Raw genomic sequence first — 23,045 nt, 5'->3', positions numbered from 1 at the left:
AACTCTGCAGAGTACAAGCCATGGCACATTTTCAGGGCAGGGCCCATGCTATATGATACCTAACTGTACAGGATCAGCACACCAATGGCACTGAGAGAAGACAACATTCAGTGACGACTGCACCAGGCCCAGCTGAGAATTTTGCATCAAGATTTTTTTTTTTATAGAAAACTAGATTTTGACTAAATTATTTGTTTTATTTTGCTCTTTTATTTGTGGAATTCTCTCCTCTCTTTGAACATTTTTTATTTTTGTTGGAAAACCAAAAGCTCAATATATTTTGGAAGTAGCAAAAACCTATTCCCTGCCCTTCACAGAATAGTAACACACTGGGTATTGGCTAACCAAGTAAGATCATTCCTGACCTGAGAGGATGGTACAGAGACACACAAATTTTAAAGTAATTCCATAATTACAGGCTTAAGCAGTGGTACAGGAACACACCTACCATCCTTAAAGATAAAGAGGGATGAAAAGATAATGGATAAGGATGTTTGAACTTGTAGGAACAAGGATAAGGGTGGTGATAACGGTAGTAACTGACAGGATCTAAAGTGGAATACATGACTTCTTTATAACAGTGTATAAAAGGAGAAGTCGTAGGAGAGGCATCTTTGTACTAGTCTAGACACAGCTCTCTGGTGTGCTGATTGAACTGGTACCTTGTCGCAGACATACATGTGTTAGTGGATCTGTAGTTCTTATACAGCCACTAAGACTGTGCTTTGTCGACAGCAAACCTAGCCGAGCACCTTCACCACTGAACCGATCCTGTGCTCGTTCTTCCAGCATGAATCAACAGACTGCACCATCGGCTAATGCTGCTGATGTTGGAGCTGTGAGAACGTTAGTAACATTACCATTGCTGCAGCACCAGCAGCACTAAGCAACATGAACAACAATTGTTAATTGTACAAACATAGACATGTCAGGCTGGAAAGGACCTTAAGATGTCATCAAATCGATCCCTCTTCATTGAGGCAGGATCAAGTAAACCTAGACCATCCCTGACAGGGGGTTTCTCCAACCTGTTCTTAATAACCTCCGACAATGGGGATTCCACAACCTGCCTTGAAAGCCTGTTCCTGAGCTTAACTTCCCTGATCATTAGAAAGTTTTTCCTACTATCAAATCTAAACCGCCATTGCAGCAGATTTAGCCATTTACTTCCTGTACTACCTGCAGTGGGCACCGAGAGTAATTGATCACTGTCCTCTTTATGACAGCATTACACTGGTATCATGTCTCCCCTCAGTCTTCTTTTCTCAAGACTAAACATGCCCAGTATTTTCAGCCTTTCCTTCTAGGTCAGGTTTTCTAAACGTTTCATCATTTTTGTTTCTCTCCTCTGGATTCTCTCTAATTTGCCCACATCTTTGATACGATACCCAGAATTGCATATAGTCCTCTAGCTCATACCTCACCAATTCCCAGAAGAATGGGACAATGACCTCCCATATGTCACATATGACACTCATGTTAATACTTCCCAGAATGACATTAGCCTTTTTTGTGACCGTGTCTAATTGTTGACTCACATTCAGTTTTTGATCCTCTGTGATGCTCTTGGCACCCTTTGAACCGAGACATGCAGAGCACAAGAGATTGGCAATCCAGCACCTTACCGGTCATTTTATCAGCCAAACAGCCCCTTCCCCACCAGCTGTTCCTTGGTTAGCCAAGGCCATGCACCCAAGCCAGGGTAGAGCAGACATAGCAGGGGAGGCCTGCAAGCAGACCAGTCGTGTAGAGACTTCATGCTTGATTCTCATTATTGTAAGCAAAGTTTGAGTCCTACCTGGTGTAGGAAGTGTTGCGGCACCCAATTTGTGGGGAGCTTTTAGTGTTCTTTTGGTGACCATACGGCTTAGCTGGGTGAAGAGATGCAGAAGAGCAACCCAGCAGTTGCCTCCACAAAATGAAGAAGTGACAGCCCACAACCAACGGGGACAGTAGGGCACAACAGATTAGTAGTCTAGGGCCTTAACCACTCAGCCATCCTGCATGATGTAGCTATCGGCTTGGTATGCCTGCAGGCTAGATTATGTTTCCTTCTCTACATTCACTTGTGTGTGTGGTCCCATTGAATGAAATAACAGCTCATGTGAAAGAGGCCCCACTGGGTAAAATGGTGGCTGAGGAGTTAAGGCTGATCCTTTGTATTTGTCATTGGTGGGTTTGAATCCCACCTATGCTGATAGGCAGCCTTTCCTTTGGCTGTGGTGGACGCTGGCTCTTGCTTCTTGAGGTCCTCGCTACCCCAGCATGTCTTACCATAAAAATAAAAATGGTTGTAGCCATGTTTATCCCAAGATAGCAGAGCTGTGTAACTCAAAAGCGTCTTTCTCACCAGGAGAAGTTGGTCCGATAGAAGGTTTGAGCTCACCCGTCTTGTATGGCTGATAAAAACCAAATGCATCCAACAAAATGGAGCCCCCAGCAGGCCCTGGGCCAGCTGGACTCCAGGCCGACTCTCCAGCACTGGCACCTCAGCAGACAGAGCCCGTGTCTTCCCCACGCTCGCTCGGGCGTCTGGCCGTGGCTGAGCAATGCCGGCGTAACCCCCGTGTTTGCATTTCAGGGTGCGGTGATGTCACTAGGGGAGCAAACAGTCATGGCACCACCTGGAACACGCTGAATCATTAAGGTAGGTCCCTCCCCGTTATTACCCGCTTTCCTTCACTCTCATGGGTGCTCACACTCCTGCCCCCTGGAGCACGTCCCCCCTGCCATGGCCTGTTCTTGTAAATGGAAGATGCCTCCCTGGTTGTTATTATTACCACCTGTATTACAGTGGCAACTAGAGGCCCAGCTGAGATCTGGGCCCCCCATTGTGCCAGATGCTTCACAGACCATGATTGAGATGAGCGTCCCATTGTGCCAGGTGCTGCACGTACAAACGTTGAGAGACCGCCCTGCCCCAAAGAGCTCTGTCTGGCAAGAGCTTTGTCAGTGTGCTGGGCTCAGACCTTTTCAAGTTTTGTCTCCATGGGACATTATGTTGTGTTAGAACATGTGTTAATCCAGCACAGGACACTGAACACACAGGCCTGGTCAATGCTGGAGGTATGTGTGGTGTTAGATAACGTACTAACTGTCAGACCTAGTAGTTCATGAAGCCCTCAGTTCACACTCGGCCAACAATGGCAGCCTTGATTATCGACCTGTCCCCTCGAGTACCTCCGCACTTTCTCCCACGCTGCTGTCATGCAAGGGAACAGCTCTCTGCCAATGTTCCCAAAGCCACCACCTTCCCCTCCTTGAAATCCCTCCTTGGAGCTACCTCTGCCATGGGGCCTATTGAGCGCTGCCACCTGGCGCTGGCTAGGCTAGCGGCCAGCTGGGACTCTGTTTCCCTGCTACACTCCCTCTTCTGTCTTGTTATCTCATCCTCCCAGCCCCTCACCACCGAGGGGTTTGTCTGTTTCACCCACTGGCTGTGTCCTGACATTTAGAATCAGATGGTGAGTACTCCGGGGCAGGGACTGTCATTGTTACATGTCTATACAGCACTGGGCACAGCGGGGCCCTGACCCCGCTGGGGTTCCTTCTCAATACCGTAATGCAAATCATAGACAACAGTGTAATGATACCTCCCATAAGGCTTTATGGAAATATGCTTAGAATGTGTTTTATGCTACATATGCCTTGTAACGTATCTCCGTAAAGGTTATGATTTACTGAATGCATTAATCCTATTTATATGCATGTATCTTTTTTTTATTCGAAGTTATTAATGTTATGAATGTTGGCTGTGTACTGGCTTGATTTCTAAATAACCTTAGTAGAGCATTTGGTAAGTTCCTGGAGAAAGGAATGTTGAAATTAAAGATCTAATCAAGAAACACTTAAAGGATAATGGATCTTAGAATGCTCCAATCCACATAGGAAGTCTACTTGAGGATGTTCAAGGTACCATGTAAACAATGGATGTTACCTGTAAAAACTGAGTCATGCATGGACATGTGACTTGCCCAGGTGACTCCTAAACTCTATCTTGGAGCTGGACTTTGCATAGGAGTGAGGAGGGGGTCTCCACCCACAAGAGAAAGTCTATTTAAACCCCTGGGAGACCCCTCCATTTTGTCTTCAGCTGGCTAAAGAGAGAGCCTCTCCACTTCCCAGGATACTTGAAAGAAACTGGAACAAAGGACAGTGTGCAAGGGGTGTGAGTGATTGCTGGACCCAGGCTAAAAGGATATTAGCCAGTAAAAGGGAGCAGTCTGGAACTGGTGAGGATCTTATCTGTATTCAGTTTGATTAGACATAGATTTGCGCATTTTATTTTATTTTGCTTGGTGACTTACTTTGTTCTGTCTGTTATTGCTTGGAACCACTTAAATCCGACTTTCTGTATTTAATAAAATCACTTTTTACTTATTAACTCAGAGTATGTATTAATACCTGGGGGAGCAAACAGCTGTGCATCTCTCTCTATCAGTGTTACAGAGAGTGAACAATTTATGAGTTTACCCTGCATAAGCTTTATACAGGGTATAACAGATTTATTTGGGTTTAGACCCCATTGGGAGTTGGGTATCTGAGTATTAAAAACAAGCACACTTCTGTGAGCTGTTTTCAGGTAAACCTGCGGCTTTAGGGCAAGTTTTTCAGACCCTGGGTCTTTGTTGGAGCAGACGGGAATGTCTGGCTCAGCAAGACAGAGTGCTGGGGCCCTGAGCTGGCAGGGAAGGCAGGGGTAAAAGTAGTCTTGGCACATTGGGTGGCAGCTCCCAGAGGGGGTTCTGTGATCCAACCCATCACAAACAGCAATAACTAGCCTGGTGTGATGAGCACTGTGCTGAACACAGTTTTTCTCTTGGTGTGGAAAAGGACGTCTGTGGTCAGCATTGTGTTGACTGGCCACGGTGACCCCTGGGAGTCACTCTAGTGTTATTATTGTGGTGGTACCTGGGGCCTAGTCCTGGAGCAAGGGACCCAGAGTGCTGGGTGCTGCACAGACACAGAACAGAGACAGTCTCTGCCCCAAAGAGCTCACAGCCTAGGGGAAAGACTCTAGGGTTATCCACAACCAACTGACACCATGTTACACACAATACGTCATGTCTACACTGAGGATGAAGTCTTGTCCCTGTAGAGGCCAATGGAACACGCCCATTGATTTCAGTATGGTCAGGGGTTTCACCCTGGGTGGTTAGTGCTGTTAACACACGCTCTAGCACCAGGCAATTGTCCTGTGCAGAGAGGTCACAAGGGCCCTGGCTGGGCTACACTCATCTGGGGAGAGCTGGATTTGCTGATCAGAAGCCAGGAAGCTCTGGGGGTTGCTGTGTGTTAGTTTCTATTCTGAGTCTGGAGCTCACAGACTGTTCATCTGCAGGAAGATTATGCTGGCTGGTGGGTAACATCTTCATAGCCACTCAAGTGATTTAGGAGCTTTGGGCTGGAGTCACAACATTGCAGGGGCTGACTCCCAGGTGCCCTGTCACCTAGTGGACTTCACAGCCCCAAGTTGGCAAGCAAGTTCCCCGTACAATGTCTAGGCAGAGCTGGGCACCTACCAAAGGGCCCCTCAGAAGCCAGCACGCTGAAGAACATCCAGGTCACTGACAAAGGGAAATATGCCTGCCAGGTCGATGTCTCAGACTGGCACGGAGAAGCCTACATTGAACTGGACATTACAGGTCAGTGAAACAGCTTCTTGGTTTACACCAAGGTAATCATGAATCTTCTACTGTCTGGAAATTGGAGACTGAGAGACGCCAAATCCATCCCAGGGCCAACTCCAGTGAAGTCAGTAGGATTGTAACAGGGGTGATTTTGGAGCTGGGTGTCCCAGTGATTAAAGCAGCAGGGTTTTTTACTGAGTCAAATCCCCATAGGAAATGACTCAGTAAATGAGCCCAGACCTGCCACAGAACAAGAATAAATGTGTCACTCATTCCTGAGGGCCTGTTCTACAGCTGGGGCCTGGATCAAGTGAAATCTGGCAGGCGATTCCACCTCTCTCTTAAATGATTCCGTCTCTGAAAGAAACTCCCCACAGAGCCACCTTCTGGGGTGATGGTGTTTGTCCCGGCCCTCTATTTGAGTGGGCCCCCAAACTAAGTGGCATGCACACTTGTGCACAGGGTCGCAATGCCGCTCCCATTTGGCCCAGCCTCCCCTCCCTCATGATAGGGCGGGCGACTAGGCCAGTTGTGTTGTGACCTCGCACATGGGGTTGCTGCGCTGTTCACTCAGGTTTGGCCCAGCTGCCCCTCCATCATGAGGGATGACTGCACCAAACCAGACTGGCACTACTAGCCCACACACCACTTCACACAGCCTGGAGTCAGGATCCAGCCTCAGCCCCATGGGACAGGAACCAGCAGTAATGGGGGGTGGAATCACTCTCCAAACCCCACCACCACTGGGGCCTCCCCTCAGGGTGTTTTTGCACCCTGGGTAATTTGTTTGGAATGGGGAGTGGTTCAAATTCATGTTTAGTTCCAGGCCCCAAAAAATCTCTGTGCAGCCCTGTCCCCTCCTTACGCCATCTACTACCTCCTGCTGTTCCTTGAGCCCTTGGGAATCAAGAACCTCCCTCTCACTCCCCTGCTGCCCTCTGGCTTCATGTATGGGTCGCCAGGTTGTGAGGATACTCTGCCACATTTCCTTCTGCCTCCCCATAAGCCCCTGCCAGCATCAGAAAGTTAATCAGTTCTCCACTGTGAGTCTGGGGATGCTCATCAGTGTCCCCGTTTAGGAATTGTGTATGTTGCTGCCTATTATGAGCCTTGTGGGGCTCTTTGAGAACATATCAAATTCACCCCCCTGTGAGCCTTGGTAGGAGCAATTCAGAGTCCCCCCATCTCACCCTCTTTAGCCTCCAGAGTGTTAAGAGACGCCTAAGAGTATGGAGAGAAAAGAGCACTGCATGCATTGAATGAATCCTGTGGGAAACACAGTATATAGTTGTTTAATTAATTATGCGTATGCACCAGGGGGCAGAGTTAGGGGTACACGGGCAACCTTAATTCTTGTATTTCCTAACTTTTGCATGCTTGACTTTGTACCCTGAGCATTCTTTGAACATAGGTTGTTTTTTTCCCCACGTTTATGTATTTCTAGCTTAATATATAATTTTCTACAGTGCAGAGTCGGAAGTGTACCCCTAGGGGCATTTTATAGGCAACTATCTGACACACAGAATATGTGTATTGCTCTCTCCTGACAGCTCCCTATAGAATCCTTCCTAGCAAGCCTGTTATTGGAGTCATTGGAGCAGGTTATGCTTCCATGCCAGCTCTCAGTCACTAAGTTACCTGGAAGCTTCAAAGTGCAGTGGAAGCTGTTTAGACCATCAGTATTAATCCATGAGATCTCCTATAATGGAGGGATCCAGACAGAAACTCAAGGCGATAGACATCAGGGTCAAACGGAGCTGTCCATCACTGAAATGACTCAGGGAAACTTGTCACTAAAACTGAAGCATGTCTAGGTCTCTGACAAAGCAGAATATGTCTGCAGCCTGGATTCTGGGAGCTGGTATGATGAGACGGTAATTGAACTGGATGTGATCGGGTAGTGAACCTGCTTCTTGGTTTATGACAAATAAATGCTAAATTTTCTAATGCCTGCTAGATATGTCAATGTCTGGAAAAAGCCCTGAAACTTCTAGGAAGAAAGGATTCTTTTTCCATTTTTTTTTCTGAGACCCAGTATGGGAAAACTGGAAATCTCTGGCGGAAATGAAAAGAAACTGTTATAGGAAATATTTTCTCTCCAAATGAACAGTGAAAGAGAAAGGAAAAAAGGAAAAACTTGAGCTACGCTACCATTTCCAAGTATATATTAGTAACTAAGTTATATTTTACTGGTTCATGTAGTTTTGTCTACAGTTATGACAGTTTCTGTATGTATGATGATAATGCACTATTGGTATTACTCTGAAGTTTGGATACATAGACAAATTTACTGCTGGGTCTTAAAAATTGTGCTCTCATTACATAAGAACAATATTCATTTTCTAAGCTTTTTCTCTAGAAACTTTTTCTGACGTACCTACATGGTAATGTCAGGTCAGGTCTATTTACATACCATATTTTAGACCAATGGAACAAACCTTCTGTTTGTTTACAAGAATATTGATTCTTTTTATTTGCAATATTTTATATTTTTTCTATTTGCCAAAAGGCAAAAAAAAAAAAAAGACACAATAGAACCTTAGTATGGAATGGCAGCTCCATCCCTAATACTAGGTATATTTCACATTCTGATTTGTATCAAAGCTAAAGAATTTTTACTTATTTATTTCATACATATGTCACAAAATCATAGAAACATAGAATATCAGGGTTGGAAGGGACCTCAGGAGGTCATCTAGTCCAACCCCCTGCTCAAAGCAGGACCAGTTCCCAACTAAATCATCCCAGCCAGGGCTATGTCAAGACAGGCCTTGAAAACCTCTAAGGAAGGAGATTCCACCACCTCCCTAGGTAACCCATTCCAGTGCTTCACCACCATGCTAGTGAAATAGGGTTTCCTAATATCCAACCTAGTCCTCCCCCACTGCAACTTGAGACCATTGCTTCTTGTTCTGTCATCTGCCACCACTGAAAATAGCTGAGCTCCATCCTCTTTGGAACCCCCTTTCAGGTAGCTGAAAGCAGCTATCAAATCCCCCCTCACTCTTCTCTTCTTCAGACTAAATAACTCCAGTCAGGGCCAGCTCTACTGTTTTTGCCACCCCAAGCAGCTTGCCAAATTGCCTCCACGGACAGTCGGGGCAGTCTGTGTGCTGTTAGGGCAGCATGCATGTTTCCGCGACAGTGGCAATTCGGCGGTAGCTTCTGTCTTCAGCCGGAAGACAGAAGGCACCAAATTGCCGCCACGGGCAGCTGAACATAGAAGCTGCCATTGAATTGCCATTGCCGCAGAAACGCGTGTGCCGCCCTAACTGCACATGGACTGTCCCCACCGTCTGCGGCAGCAATTCGGCGCGCTGCTTGGAGCCGCAAAAACACAGAGACTGATACCCCTTGCAGATTGCCACCCCAAGCACCTGCTTGGAATGCTGGTGCCTGGAGCCGGCCCTGACCCCAGTTCCCTCAGCCTCTCCTCAGAAATCATGTGCCCCAGTACCCTAATCATTTTCGTTGCCTTCCACTGGACTCTCTCCAGTTTGTCCACATCCCTTCTGTAGTGGGGGGACCAAAACTGTACAAAGTACTTCAGGTGTGGCCTCACCAATGCCTAATGGAGGGGAATAATCACTTCCCTCGATCTGGTGGCAATGCCCCTATTAATACAGCCCAATATGTAATTAGCCTTCTTGACAACAAGGGCACACTGCTGACTCATATCCAACTTCTCATCCACTGTAATCCCCAGGTCCTTTTCTGCAGAACTGCCTCTCAGCCAGTCAGTCCCCAGCCTGTAGCAGCACATGGGATTCTTCCGTCCTAAGTGCAGGTCTCTGCATTTGTCCTTGTTGAACCTCATCAAATTTCTTTTGGTCCAAACCTCCTATTTGTCTCTTGGTGTTTCTCTTCACCGTGTTTAACACACTAAGAGATGGAGGCAGTGGTGACAGGTCCAGAGGCCAAGTTACATGTCTGAAGTTGGGTCTAAGTGGTTCTGAGTGGGTCAAAGGACATCTAGCTGGTGTCACTGCCATGGCTAGAGTGGGGACGAGTGGTCAAAAATTTCCCATCAAAACTTTTGTTTCTGACAAACAATATCTGTGTAATAACAAGATTTTGTCAGAAAACAAAACAGTTTCATTTTTCAGGTGAAAATTGGAGGAGATTGGGTTTTTTTTCTTTTTTTTTTTTTCAATTAAACCTGAAATTTTCTGCTGAAAACCCCACCAAAACAGAACTATTTTCCAATCGGCTGTATGGATGGACCCTGAATGAGGATGTAAGTTACAGAGGGATCATTTTAAAGGTTCATTGTGCTATTAGACCAATTGTTGTTATTTGTATCACCAAAGCGCTTACATGGGGATCACTGCAGCAGCTGGATGTATCTCTCGAACCTGAATTAACTTTGTAGCTGCATCCATGCTCTATTCATCTAAACTCCCTGGTGCATGTGGTCCAAGTGCTTGTCTCTGACATGGCCAGTTTCTTAGGCTTTTGGAACCTACGTTCAACCTTTCTGATCAAGGACAAGGAGGATTTTAAAGACATTTTTCTGACTTCGTGTTATTGAGTTTGTGCAAAGACCCGCACATCAGTGGTTCTGAGGAGGAGGTGCCTTTTGTTTGTCACACTGGCAGGTGACCGGTTGATTTCATTATTTCCCATTCCAGAGATGACGGCCCTGATTCTATGCAAGCTGAATTTTCTAAGCTGAAAGCCAGCTGTGTCCCTTTCTGGCACACAAAGACCATCCTAGGGTGGTTATCTCATGGGTTTGATGGATTCCTTCTATTGGGTTTTGGTCTGGGGTTAATTTCCCCACCGAAGACCCAGTTTTGCATCTGCTACAGGTTTGGGGCCTGATTTAGTGGGATGTTCAAAAGCACTGGGGTGCCTAAAACCCACTGAAATCTGGTCCTTGGCTTAAGGCTGGGCTCAGTCACTATGGCCCAGATCCTGCCCTGCTGGGTTCCAGGCCAGCAGCACAGAGCTCCTCTAAAGCCAGCGGATCTGGCCACTGGAGGATTCCATCTCTCTAGTGGAACCTGCATGCAGGGGCGGCTCTAGACATTTTGCCGCCCCAAGCAGGGTGGCATGACACGGGGTGTGCTCTGCCGGTCGCCGGGAGGGTGGCAGGTGGCTCCGGTGGACCTCCCGCAGGTGTGCCTGTGGAGGGTCCGCTGGTTCGGCGGCTTTGGTAGACCACTGGAGCTATGGGACCAGCGGACCCTCCCAGGCATGCCACCAAAGGCAGCCTGCCTGTTGCCCTCCCGGCGACCGGCAGAGCGCCCCCCGCGGCATGCCGCCCTGCTTGGGGTGGCAAAATGTCTAGAGCCGCCCCTGGCTGGGACATACTGGCCCACAGCTTTTATAGGCAAATGAGTTCAAACTGATGAACTGTTTCCTCTGCAGAATGAAATACAACAAAGAGTAATAGGCTAATCGGCATCTCGTTAGAACATCAGTGCTATCTAATTAGGAATCTAATTAACCTAATCTCTGAACATAGGTTAAAAAATAACTAAACAATTCATATATTCAAAATAAATGGGAAAATGTGTTTATAACTTTTTTTTCTCTTGGGAACCTTTTTCATAGTGGAAGGATCAGTTGCATGACTAATTTTTTTTTGCAAAAATAAAATGCATGTGCCAAACTCTACTAAGATTAACCCATGACCTGAGAGTGAATTCATTGGCTCATGGTCAGGGATTTTCTAACAATTTTTTTTTCATCAGAAAATTCTGATTCATCTGACCCAAAACTTTTTACAGGAAAGGGCTGATTCGGGGCGGGGGGGGGGGGGAGAAATCATTTGAATTTTTTTTCCCAGGGTACGTGTGTCCCAGAGTAACCACCTGGTCATGGCACTTGCCTGGGAGGAGAGCCAGGTCCAAAACCAGCAGAGCAAGGGCTTGAACCCACAACATTTTGACAGGTCTCAGATTCACCCCATTGTGGAACAAATTACAAAACCCCACAATTTTTTGTGGGATGGAAATCTGTTTTCCAGCCAGCTCTGCTCTTGGTGCACTGCTTGGGTATTTGTAGGCATGCAACATTCATTTTCAGATCATACCCAGATCACATACTAATAGGCCAATGGACGCACACATCATGTTTGTGGGAATGATTCCAATCTTCCCCTTATTTTTCTTTCCTTTCATGTGTGGAATGAATTTTGTTATGTGCACCGATATCGAGGTAATGTGCGGATATGCACCACCAGTAGAAACAAAAAAACCTATATATAGTTTATATTATAAAAAGTTAACATCTGTGCCAGCTAGGACAGATTAGGCATTTTAGAACTCACTACTCAAATAATTAAATTTAAGTATAAGAGAGAAATAAAATGATGAAATGCACAGACCAGTCAAAAAACTAAAATAACAGCACCTTGAAAGAATAAAATTACAGTGACTATATGTGCATTGCAGGAAGTACCAAGAAGTAACAACAACAACAACACACGTATGTGTTGAGAGGTGAGTGTAAAAGAGACAATGGGAGTGTGAAAGAGACAGATTGTGTGTTTGTGTGTGTGTGTGTGTGTGCATGTGAGAGACAGAGACAGACAGAGGCATTGTGTGAGACACAAAGACAGAGTGTGTGTGTGTGTGTGTGTGTGTGTGTGTGTGTGTGTGTGTGTGTGTGTGTGTGTGTGTGTGCTGGCTGCAGGGGAACTGCATGAGAGACCCTGAGCTGTCTCTAAGCATAGTGGCACTCACCAGTCTGAAGGATCCTTCAGACCACAGCAGCTGCCAGCAGCTTCATATAAGTCCAGAGCTCTGTCCCCCTCCCCTGTTCTGCGGAAATGATGTGAGGGAGGCAGGGACAGGGGACACCCTGACATTAGTGCCCCCTACGCCCTGCCTGCTCTGCACAGCCAGCAGGAGGGTCCCAGGAGCAGCTGGCCAGGGGCAGGAGCATTGCGGCAGCAGAGCAGCAGGGTGAGAGGCACCTAAACACAAATTGCCAGTTGTGCGCGGCTCTGCTAATCAAGTGCGCGGGACTTGATTGATTCTTGTGTGGCCATGCAGGCATGCAGCTTAGCGGGAACACTGATAATAACTCTGAGAATGAATAATAAAAACATCCATTTTAGCACAAACAGAGGCTGAGAGGAGTTAATGCAACACTGACCTTGATTTGTTTGTAGAAGTCATCATAGAATATCAGAGTTGGAAGGGACCTCAGGAGGTCATCTAGTCCAACCCCCTGCTCAAAGCAGGACGAATCCCCAACTAAATCATCCCAGCCAGGGCTTTGTCAAGCCTCACCTTAAAAACCTCTAAGGAAGGAGATTCCGCCACCTCCCTGGGTAACCCATTCCAGTGCTTCACCACCCTCCCAGTGAAAAAGTTTTTCCTTATATCCAATCTAAACCTCCCCCACTGAAACTTGAGACCATTACTCCTTGTTCCATCATCTGTTACAACTGAGAACAGTCTAGATCCATCCTCTTTGGAACCCTCTTTTAGGATAGTTGAAAGCAGCTATCAAATCCCCCCTCATTCTTCTCTTCTCTAGGACATCCTCCCACTGTTTGAACAAAGGTTTGACACGACGAAGCAGAGGCAGAGCGGTGCTGGGATGGAGCATTCCACTCAGCAGACAGGAACTGCGATTCTGTGACATTTTTTGTGAAAGTGATGAAGATTTTAGGGATAAGGAAGATCATAATTAGCTCCAAGGCTGCAGCTGCTAATTCTGGCTTTCAAAGGAAAAAATCCACCCTGTGAATCTGGGAGCCAGCCCCATGTAGATGGGATTAAGGCTAGAAAAAAAGAGGATAATCTGAGAGTAAATGGGGACAAATGCATAGAAAACCCTGGGAGTCTGTGATCAAATAACGGGGAAAAGTGAAGCCATCCCTAGTCCTTCTTTAAATTGGGCCACAGTTCCTAGTACACTCAGGCTGCTTCACACTACACCAGTGTCCCAAAGCAGCCATAATTAACTAGCCAGTTAAGCTGGGTGCACAACTGTTAGTCATCACAGAATGGTGCAAAGCAATTGAACAATACTGGTGAATCTGGCCCGTGGTGCTGCAGAAAAAACATGACATGATGGTGGCTTTTCCCTGTCTGTTACAGCTCCATTTTGTTTCTTAAAGCTGTCCCCTTACTCCATTTTGTTCTTGTTCTCCTCTGTGGCCGCCCCTCCCTGGCTGTTAAGTTGTTTACCAGGGCCTCTGCCCTTCTCAAAGAGAGGGCCCCTTAAGTTGTTTAACAAAAGCCATTGCCCTTCTCAAAGGGATGGCCACTTGTGCTAAGTGGGACCACTGCCCTGTTCAAAGGGTTAGTCCTGTTATCACCTTGTTAAAACCTGGGCTTGGTGTAGGGTAGGCTCTGTCCAGAGCTGCAAGACCTATTGTGTTTTTAAGATCCTGGGCATGAGTCATACCTCTGGGCTCAGGACTAGTCCAAACGTGTCTTGGTGGCTGCCTGCAGTTTTTTTTTTCTCTGCCTTCTCTCCTACCTGTAAGAGGGGGAGCCAATCAGAGTTACTGGCGGGAAGCTGCCAGGGTTTGCCTTTATAAACAGACATTTTTTGAACAGACTTCAGAAAGGTTCTTGCATTGCTGCCTGGTCTGATCAACCAGGGGTTCTGGGGGTCCTTTGTCTGCTCTCGTTTTATTTTTGAGCATACCCCCGTTTTTGAACCCCCCCCCCACGAACAATGAATTTTGCCTGGAGATCTCCTGATTATTGTGAACGAATTGAGCCCTCTCTGCATCCTCTGATGCTGATGCTGCTGTGCCTGCTCCACTGCTGCTGCTGCCTTGTGGGATGGTAAGAATCCCTCTGTGAAAGTTTCTATACTTTTATTTTATTATTTTAGCTGCTGGCTCTGTCTCCCCAGCACACAGACTCAAGCTAAACCTTGGTCTGTGTCCTAAAACCTCTCTTGCCCCCCGCCCCTATCCTGGCTGCTGGCTCTGTCTCCCCAGCACACAGACTCAAGCTAAACCTTGCTCTGTGTTTTAAAACCTCTCTCTTAAACCCCGTGGCACTCTGCCACTGAAAATAAGTTTGTGCTGCTGCTAAGTTCTGCTCCTGTGGGCTTTGCCTTGGACTGTTTTCAGCTGTATCCACTGCTGCAGTCACCCTCCCCCTTTGGAGCTGTGTCCTGGACACACACCACTCAGCCCTCTGGAACTATCCTTAGCATAAGGTGCACCCATTAAGTTAAGTTTAGCATTATACTTTGTAAGTTAGGCTTAGAGAATTGTTGCATTGTGTTTTAATTTGTGTAGTCTTGGTTAAGTTAGCTCATAGATAAGATTTTGCTGTGTTCTGTATAATTGTAATTGTCTGTCTTCCCACTGCAAACAACCCCCCCCCCCAGCTTCTCTGTGTCTTTCTACCTTGTTACACTCTCTCTGCTGCTTAAGCTTGCAGCCCGTTTGCTCTGTCTCACTAAGTTTAAATCTCTAGCATAAAACCCCATTGGTTACTTTCTTCCTTTCTGATACCCCTCACATTCTACATTTACACCACTGTGACACATTTTTACCTGAAATTGTTTGTTATTTAACACATTTTATCCATAACTGTTAGTTGGTTATATGCTGCTGTGACACACCTTTTTACATAGAAATCGCTAGCTACCTGTTATATTTATACCTCAGTGTTAACTGATTACCCACTGTATTGTATCCTACTGTGTTGTACCCCACTATTGAAACCCCCTTACTGTTCACCAAAAAGAAACCCCTTCCCAATTGTCTACCTTAACAACCCCATACCCCTCACTATTGAATTTTCCCTATTTTTGTATTTTCTTAATAAAGTTTATTTTGCACCCCACCCGTGTGGTAATTGCTCCCCAAGATCCCATATACCTGCTGGCAGGGACATTCCCTAGTTTTGCGAGGTGTTTTATGGGAGCCCTTTACATTGCTGACCTGTGTTTGGGCTCTTCTAGGAGTTAGTTTCTTTGTACCTTGCTTGTGAAAAGAAACAAGCCCACTACCTTAGAGTCAATGATTTTGTATGAGGCACTAAGGGCTGGTCTACACTGGGAATTTACACTGGCAAAGCTGTGTCTCTCATGGGGTGTGAAAATCCACACCCCCGGGAGATTATACTTGCTATACTGACCTAACCACCCTCAGTGTAGCCAGTGCTATGTCAATGGAAGAATTCTTCCATCAACCTAGCTACCGCCTCTTGGGGAGGTGCATTATCTACTATGCAAATGGGCAAACCCCTCCTATCAGCAAGGTAGTCTACTCTGTAGCACTACAGCAGCGCTGCTCCAGCTCTGCAGATGCATTGTTTCAAAATGTAGACATACCCTAAAGATGTGAATTAAAAGTGGATTAGCTAAACTGCATTAAACCCCTGTGTGGACACTCTCGTTAAGGGTAGGTCAACATTTAAAACACTGACAGGTGATAGCTATGTCAGCAGGACAAGCTCTCCCATCAAACATAGCACTGTTTACAAAGGGGTGTTAAGGTCATTATAACTACATGGCTCCAGGGTATGGAATTTTCATACCTGAGCATCATAGTTGGACAGACCTAGGTCTGTTGTGTAGACCAGACCTCAGAATTAAATCAGTTTAGCTTAATTCACTTTGAGTGAATTCCCAGAAGAATTCTTTCTTGATGGGAAGTGTCAGGAAGATTGGATAACTTTATCCAGGAGGTGGGTGTGTAAAAATTGTGTCTATAGTGGAAATCTATCTTCAGTCTAAATTTTGTTCCAGCCACTGCAACTTCATAATACAGAATAATACCATCCCAAAATAAGGTTATTAGTGAGATATCCATGTTACGTATCTTTTATTACTGAGGAAAATGCTGAAATTAGCAATGAGATTCTTGTTATTTTGCCTCCGCGGTGAAGCTGCCAATAAGGAAAGTGTTAGAGAGGATGGATGGTGTTTTCTTAACATCTGCATCAAATTCCCCAGAAACACTGTGCTAGTCAAATATTGTATTGGACAAAAGTCACAAGCAAAAAACAAATAAGAAATTAAAACATTTTATTGCAAAACACGTAAGGAAGACAGCATGACAATGTACATTTAAAAAAAACAGATTTTTTCAACAAAATACATTCATGAAAACCTTGATTTCAGTTACACCAGTATAAAATCAGCATCAGTGTCATGTTATATTTATTCCTCTTTAATTGAACAAATTCTCATTGATGTTTCTTTGTGTGAATTTTTAAAGAATGGATAAATCTCTCCTGAGAATGAACATTCATTAAATGTGAACAACACAGACATGTCAGTTACATTGAAAAAAGTCACCTGCCCCTGTTGGTAACTAAGGTAAACTCCAATTTTCTTGGGCTTTTTCTGCACCATGACCCGGGTCCATGGGTCTGTTTTTGCCCAATAATCTCTCCCACTCAGACCCAGAGCCCAGAATCCCTCTTTATGAGACAAAGAAAGTTTTCCTTTTCTTTGTATTGACTTTCTGGCCACTCCCAGGTCCCAGTCAGTGCTGCTCACAACCTCCACCTCCCAGTAGTGCTTTCCAGAGGAGAATCCTTCAGAGCCCAACACACAGACAGTTGAATCGAACCTCTCTGGAGCTGGAGGAACTTTCTGAGGTTGGGCTTCATGTGTAAAACTCTTCTTATCCCCAGAAATGTGGAGGTTGGGGTGGGCTGTAACTCCATTAAGAGTGATGTCATCTACAGGAACAGAGTTTTCTTTTTGAGAATCACTCCTATAATGCCAGTATATATTGGACTAGGAGGGAAATATACACTATGAGCCTTCTCCTGCCTCCTCTCCTCATGCAAAGCTCCCACTGATTTCAATGGGAGTTTTGCCTGAGTAAGGACTGCAGGACTTGACCAGTGCTGCACACTTGCCAATTCAATGGTGCATTGAACTTTGTTGGAAATGAGACTTGTGTGATATTTGCACAAAAATAAAAGTGATCCACAATTGTTTATAACATTAGTACTCAAATTGGGCCAGATTCTGAGCTCAGTTATACAAGTGTGAATCTAGACTAACTCCACTTCATCTAATGGCCAGCAAAGTGCACCATCACCATCATAACTGAGAGATGAATCAGGCCACTATGTGTCCAGCATTATGGGATATTTTGTGTGGGACGAGTGGCAAAAATATGTTTCCTACGTCAGCTAATATAGAAAATGTTTATCAGAATGTTTATGAGAAGTTCATCATAAAACACAGAATTGGATTATGGAGATATCAAACACTGGTCATGTCAACATACCTCTAGTACCACATTGTAAATAAATACAATGCACATAAGTAATAAAACGTTATAATTATTCATTAAAATAAAGTTTTACCTAATAATTAGACCTGGAATCAGTACCCCTAGGTTCTGTTTCCAGCTTTGCTGCTGTGTGACATTGGTCAGGTTACATAAGCTCTCTGATAGTTGGTTTACTCCTCAGTAAGCTCAATATAGTGCCAACTTCATGAGGTGTTTTATAATTGTTTGTAAAGAGCTCGGAGATGGTCAGCAGAAAACTGCTGTAACAAGCAAATTATTATCTGCACTATCTTCACTGTCAGATCACCATCACTGTGTCCTTCCTCACCTCAGCATCATTTTAGTCTTCTCTCACTATAATTATTATAATCAGCAACATCACAGTCAGTCTCTGTTATCACCAGAGCCAATAATCCCACCACTGTCTTCATCATGGTGCCCTCATAAACCTCATCGACTCGCTCCTGACCATGCCTGTCACCACTGCAGTCCCCTTCATGGTCCCACCACCACTGCATTATGATTCTCATCACATCCCCATTCCTGCCATCAAATCATCTGTGCCTTCATTCTGGCCAAAATCCCAAAGTTCTTCTGTAGGCACTTTTTAAAATCCTGCTCCAAGTAAACACTGAGACCCAGCTCCTCAAAGGTATTTAGGTGCCTAACTCCCATTTGGATCATTACCTTGGAGGAGCTGGGTCGAAGTGACTTGGGAACGCAGGTCTGTCAGAGGGTAGCTGGCCCTCTGAAGGGGTCAGGGGCCCAGCCTTCCGCTGACAGGCTCTGCAAGGGGACAGGAGGAAGCTCAAGTTCACCTGGGAGTAGTTACCTCAGTGAGTAACTGGGGGAAGGGAATTAGGCGGGGAAGAACTGGGTATTGAGAAAAGGTTAAGGGCCTCAGTGAGCGAGGAGCTCCTGGGGAGAAAGGCAGCAGCCAGAGAGGCAGAGGGATTGCAGAGAGAGGATCCCTCCAGCACACTGGGGAGAAGCTGCTTGAGAAGCCAACACGACAAAGAGAGAGAAGCAGAGTAAGAGGCTGGGGAAGCCTCCAGAGCAGGAGCAATAGGAGGCAGCTCACGGAGCCGCAAGAGAGTGACAGGAACTGGTTCTGGCTGTTCCAAACAAGGACCCTGAGATGGAACCCAGTGGAGTGGATGGGCCCGGGTTCTCCTACCTACTCCAGCCAAGACATGTGGAGAAGAAGGCTCCAAAAAATGGAGCTCTAGGGCTCTCTAGCCCCACTAGAGTCAAGGAACTTCCAATTCCCCATGATCCTGAAGGGGACTGAGTCTATTAAGGACCCAGTGAAAGGGCTAGAGAATGAACTTGACAAATACACAATTAAGGGTGTATGGAGGGGGATGGAGTCAGGTGGTGAATCTCTCCATCCTGCCACAGTGGGGTGTTAAAAGATATAGGCCCCATATACAAGCCCCATTGAGTTGCAATGAGATTTGTGCTCTGCAATCACTTAGATTTTTTGAATATCGCACCATCAGTCATCACTCAGGAAAATCTCTCACTGGAGGCTGATTCTGAACTAATTCAGCAGTAACTCCATGCAGGTCAGTGGAGTTACAAAGGTGTAAAATTGATGTAAATAAAGTCAAAATTAGGCCTTGAAATTAGTTTAGGAGCTGAGAAGGACCTTTAGGAGCTGTGTCTCTGATAAGAAAAGGTGGTGTTTCTAGTTTGATTATAGCATCAAACCTGCTGATTTCCTTAATAATGAAATAGATTGCAATGTATTGAGGTTCTCACAGTGCATCTATTACCATAGTATCAGCACCTCTATCCACGTGCTCTGTATTCTCTTACCTGAATTGTTCCGAGCCCTTCTCCATTCTGAAATGAAAGTAAGAAAACAACAGACATTGGATTAAGAGAGGCATTGACTGAAAACTTCCTCCATCCAGCAGCAGGGAAGTTCCAGACTGAGGGCAAGTGAGGATGCCAGATGCATTAGGGGGTGATTCCTTTTGCAAGAGTTAATATAGACAAAAATGACACTTGAATGGTCATTCTCTCTCCTCTCTCTCTCTCTGTCACACACACGTGGCTGTTCTGAGCTAGGATTAGAAACCAGGGCAGGGGTCATGCTCTAGCTAACATCTGCTCTGTCAGTTCTGCATCTCCAGCCAATGTATCACCTCCCCATGTTACCTGATCTCTCTGGCTTTGATCTAACTCCCTCTTACAGTTCCCCTCTCACTTGAACAAAAAATGAACCTTCCCATTAACACACACAGTGTTTCCAACCACCAGGGGCTGTATTCACAGCAACCCAGCTTCTACTAGGCAGGACATAGAAGGACAATTCCCTCCAATGTGTGTCTACATTGCAGCGGGGAGGTGTAATACCCAGCATGGGTAGACAAACATGTTCCAGCTCTGTTTGAGCTAGTGCACTAACAATAGCAGAGTGACCACACAGACTAGGGTTAGCTGCATGAGATCAATCCACTTGACTCCTGTGTATGTATTCAGGCAGCTGGTCTGAGCTGCTACTTGTCTCTTTGCACTTACACTGCTATTTTTAGCATGCTAGCTTGAGGAGAGCTGGCAGGTGTCCGTCTGCTTGCACTGGGAATTACACACCCCAGCTGCTGTGCAGACATACTCTAAATCAGTGACACTCCAGCTGTGGCTACTGAGGTGTTTTATACCCCATATGTGGCTGTCAAGGAGACAGTGGGTCTGTCCCACTCCTCAGGCTGAGACAGACAACAGGGATCAGGCCACATCTCCCATGATGCCTGGTATGTGTGTGCTGTGTGGGGAGCTGCTATGTGTCTGCCTGGAGCTGCTGTATTCCCTCCTATGGATGAGGAAGAACATGGACTGTCAGGATCCCCTTCTCCATCAGGAGCAGCCAAGGAGATGGAAGAGAGACACGAGAAATGGCCCCTCTCTCCAAATACCCAAGCAATGGGAGTGGGGAAACCAACAATAGTGTACATAGGTCTTCACTCACCTAATTCCTTCTTCATTTCATCTGGGAAAAAAATTATTACAGCCTTTTAAACTCTTGTTCAGTTTTTCCCTTGGTACCATGCATCAAAGATTACCCAGTAAATGAATTAAATTGTTCAAAACCCATGATGACTTAAATTTAAAAAGAGCTAGAGAAATTTATAGCCAGACAGCTGGAAGAATTTACTGTGATGATGGTTTATGGTTTGGATGATTAATCTCACAGATATTTATGTCGAATGGGGAAAAAGTGTGGAGTTCAAGGGGCTTTGAGATCCAGGTAAGGGACGGCAGATCTGCAGAGCTATCTGAGCCATTCTTCCACATAAAGAGAGAGGAATCTTGGGTGCTCTGCAGAGGATATGGGTGTGCCCCTTTTTTTTTTTAGAATCATAGAATATCAGGGTTGGAAGGGACCTCAGGAGGTATCTAGTCCAACCCCACACTCAAAGCAGGACCAATCCCCAACTAAATCATCCCAGCCAGGGCTTTGTCAAGCCTGACCTTAAAAACCTCAAAGGAAGGAGAATCCACCCCCTCCGTAGGTAACCCATTCCAGTGCTTCACCACCCTCCTAGTGAAAAAGTTTTCCCTAATATTCAACCTAAACCTCTCCCTATCCCTGTGCTGAAGATATTCTGTTTCATCACCAGTACCAAGGGTGTTGATGGCATCAACGTTGGCCCCAATGCTGAAGAAGTTGAAGGGCCTGGAATAGCAGATGGTATCGATAGTCCTGCTGATTCCTGAGATGTGCTGAGACTGGCATGACAAATAAAACAAGTCCATTGCTGCCACACCTGTGTCTGTAGGTACTGGATTTCACAGCCATCCCTAGATGGATCCAGAGTCACCAGTATGGTACAGGATAACTCCTGTCCCAGTACAACCCTGGTTACCATCTGGACATCTCAAGGTTGTCATTGAGGAGGAAGATGATGAATCCTTCCTTTCTGCAATCTGTCTTATGGGTTCTCTTTCAAGGCGGTTCCGGAGACATAGAGCAACTTCCCTCTTTGAGGGAGAATCAGAGTCCCAGGGTCTGTCCTCTGCCACTTCAGGGGTGGAAGGCAGCTGAGGGTGGTTAGACCCACAGGCAGTGGAGGGTATTGATACCAATACAGGCCTTATGGCTTGCTCCACCAACTGCTGCTTCGGAGAAAGTTTCCTTGACATCTGTGTTCTCTTTTTAAAAGAACAACTCTCTGAAATGTGACCCACCCCAGGGTGGAGCAAACAGCAAGTGTGTAAGTCACTGATGTAGACAGAGACCCCGACATGACGGGCAATGCTGAAGCCCGGAGAACGCTGCATAACCCTTGTTGCTGGGCAACACAAAACATTAAAAATGACTAACCGTAAAAACTACACTAAATCTAATTAGACTTTACCATGAACAACTATTTAAAACTATTTTGAAAGTGAAAAACTCAGCAAAACAGCCTGATGTAGAGCGAAAAAACAAAGAGAAAATGTGCACGGGGAGCTCCAACTATGGCCCCTGGCATCAAGAAGGAACTGAGGGGGGTCGGGGCGGTGCTGCCCTTGTATAGCCTCTGGAGGGACAAAAAGGAGGTGTTAAGCACATGCGCTGCCCTCATGGGTACTGCTAGGGGGAAAATCTCCAGCCCCAGTGCACTGAGCACAAACACACCTGAGTGGAATACATGTCTCCAACCATCCCAAGAAAAACTAATAGTTATAAAATTAAAGATTTTGTGAACAGGATTGTGTTTTATGGAGATTCTCTCTTTTGGTGAAGGAGAAAAGGTGCATTATCCTCACACATATCCAACCCAGTCCCCGGCTCACTCTTTCTCTACATAAAGTTCCATGGATCTGAAGAAGGACCTTTGAATACCAAGAAAAGGGGCAACAGAAGAGCAGAGTGTGTTGAACCCTCCTTCCATGTAGGGGGAGGGGTCACAACTCTCCCTCCTCACACACACACACTTTTGTTCTGGCACAGAAGCTCCTGTAAGACACTCCTGGGAGGGAGAGGGTCTGAAAATGTTGCACAAAAGAAATTGCACCAGTTTCCATGCTATAGCATCTGAGAGACCACCTGCCAGTGGAAAATACTCTACAGCACTGAATCTCAACTTTAAAACTTACCCACCTTCCTCTCAATGCAAAAGCAGAAAGATCCTGATTAGTGCGGGTTGGAGAGCCCTGGAGCCAGATCCTGGGCTTCCCATGACCCAGTCCCACAAGCACTGAAGCTTTGAGCAGGGGATAGGACTAGATGA

The 23,045-nt window shown here is 45.8% G+C and overlaps 1 protein-coding gene across 1 annotated transcript; it reads right to left on the bottom strand.

Annotated features, from left to right (window-relative positions):
- Positions 1 to 16,697: 16,697 nt before the first annotated feature.
- LOC120388860 (butyrophilin subfamily 1 member A1-like) lies at positions 16,698 to 21,585 on the bottom strand. The gene is made up of 4 exons (XM_039510951.1): positions 21,453 to 21,585; positions 20,798 to 20,818; positions 19,642 to 19,668; positions 16,698 to 17,254 (listed from the first exon to the last, which is right to left on the bottom strand). Exons 1-4 carry the CDS (start codon positions 21,583 to 21,585, stop codon positions 16,728 to 16,730), a joined length of 708 nt encoding a protein of 235 aa, XP_039366885.1. The 3' UTR covers positions 16,698 to 16,727.
- Between the last annotated feature and the right edge of the window lie 1,460 nt (positions 21,586 to 23,045).

The sequence above is a fragment of the Mauremys reevesii genome, linkage group 22, assembly GCF_016161935.1.
Source record: "Mauremys reevesii isolate NIE-2019 linkage group 22, ASM1616193v1, whole genome shotgun sequence".
Lineage (NCBI taxonomy): Eukaryota > Metazoa > Chordata > Testudines > Geoemydidae > Mauremys > Mauremys reevesii.
The sequence above is the reverse complement of the archived record's forward strand: the minus strand, read 5'-3'. Positions and strand labels throughout refer to the sequence as shown.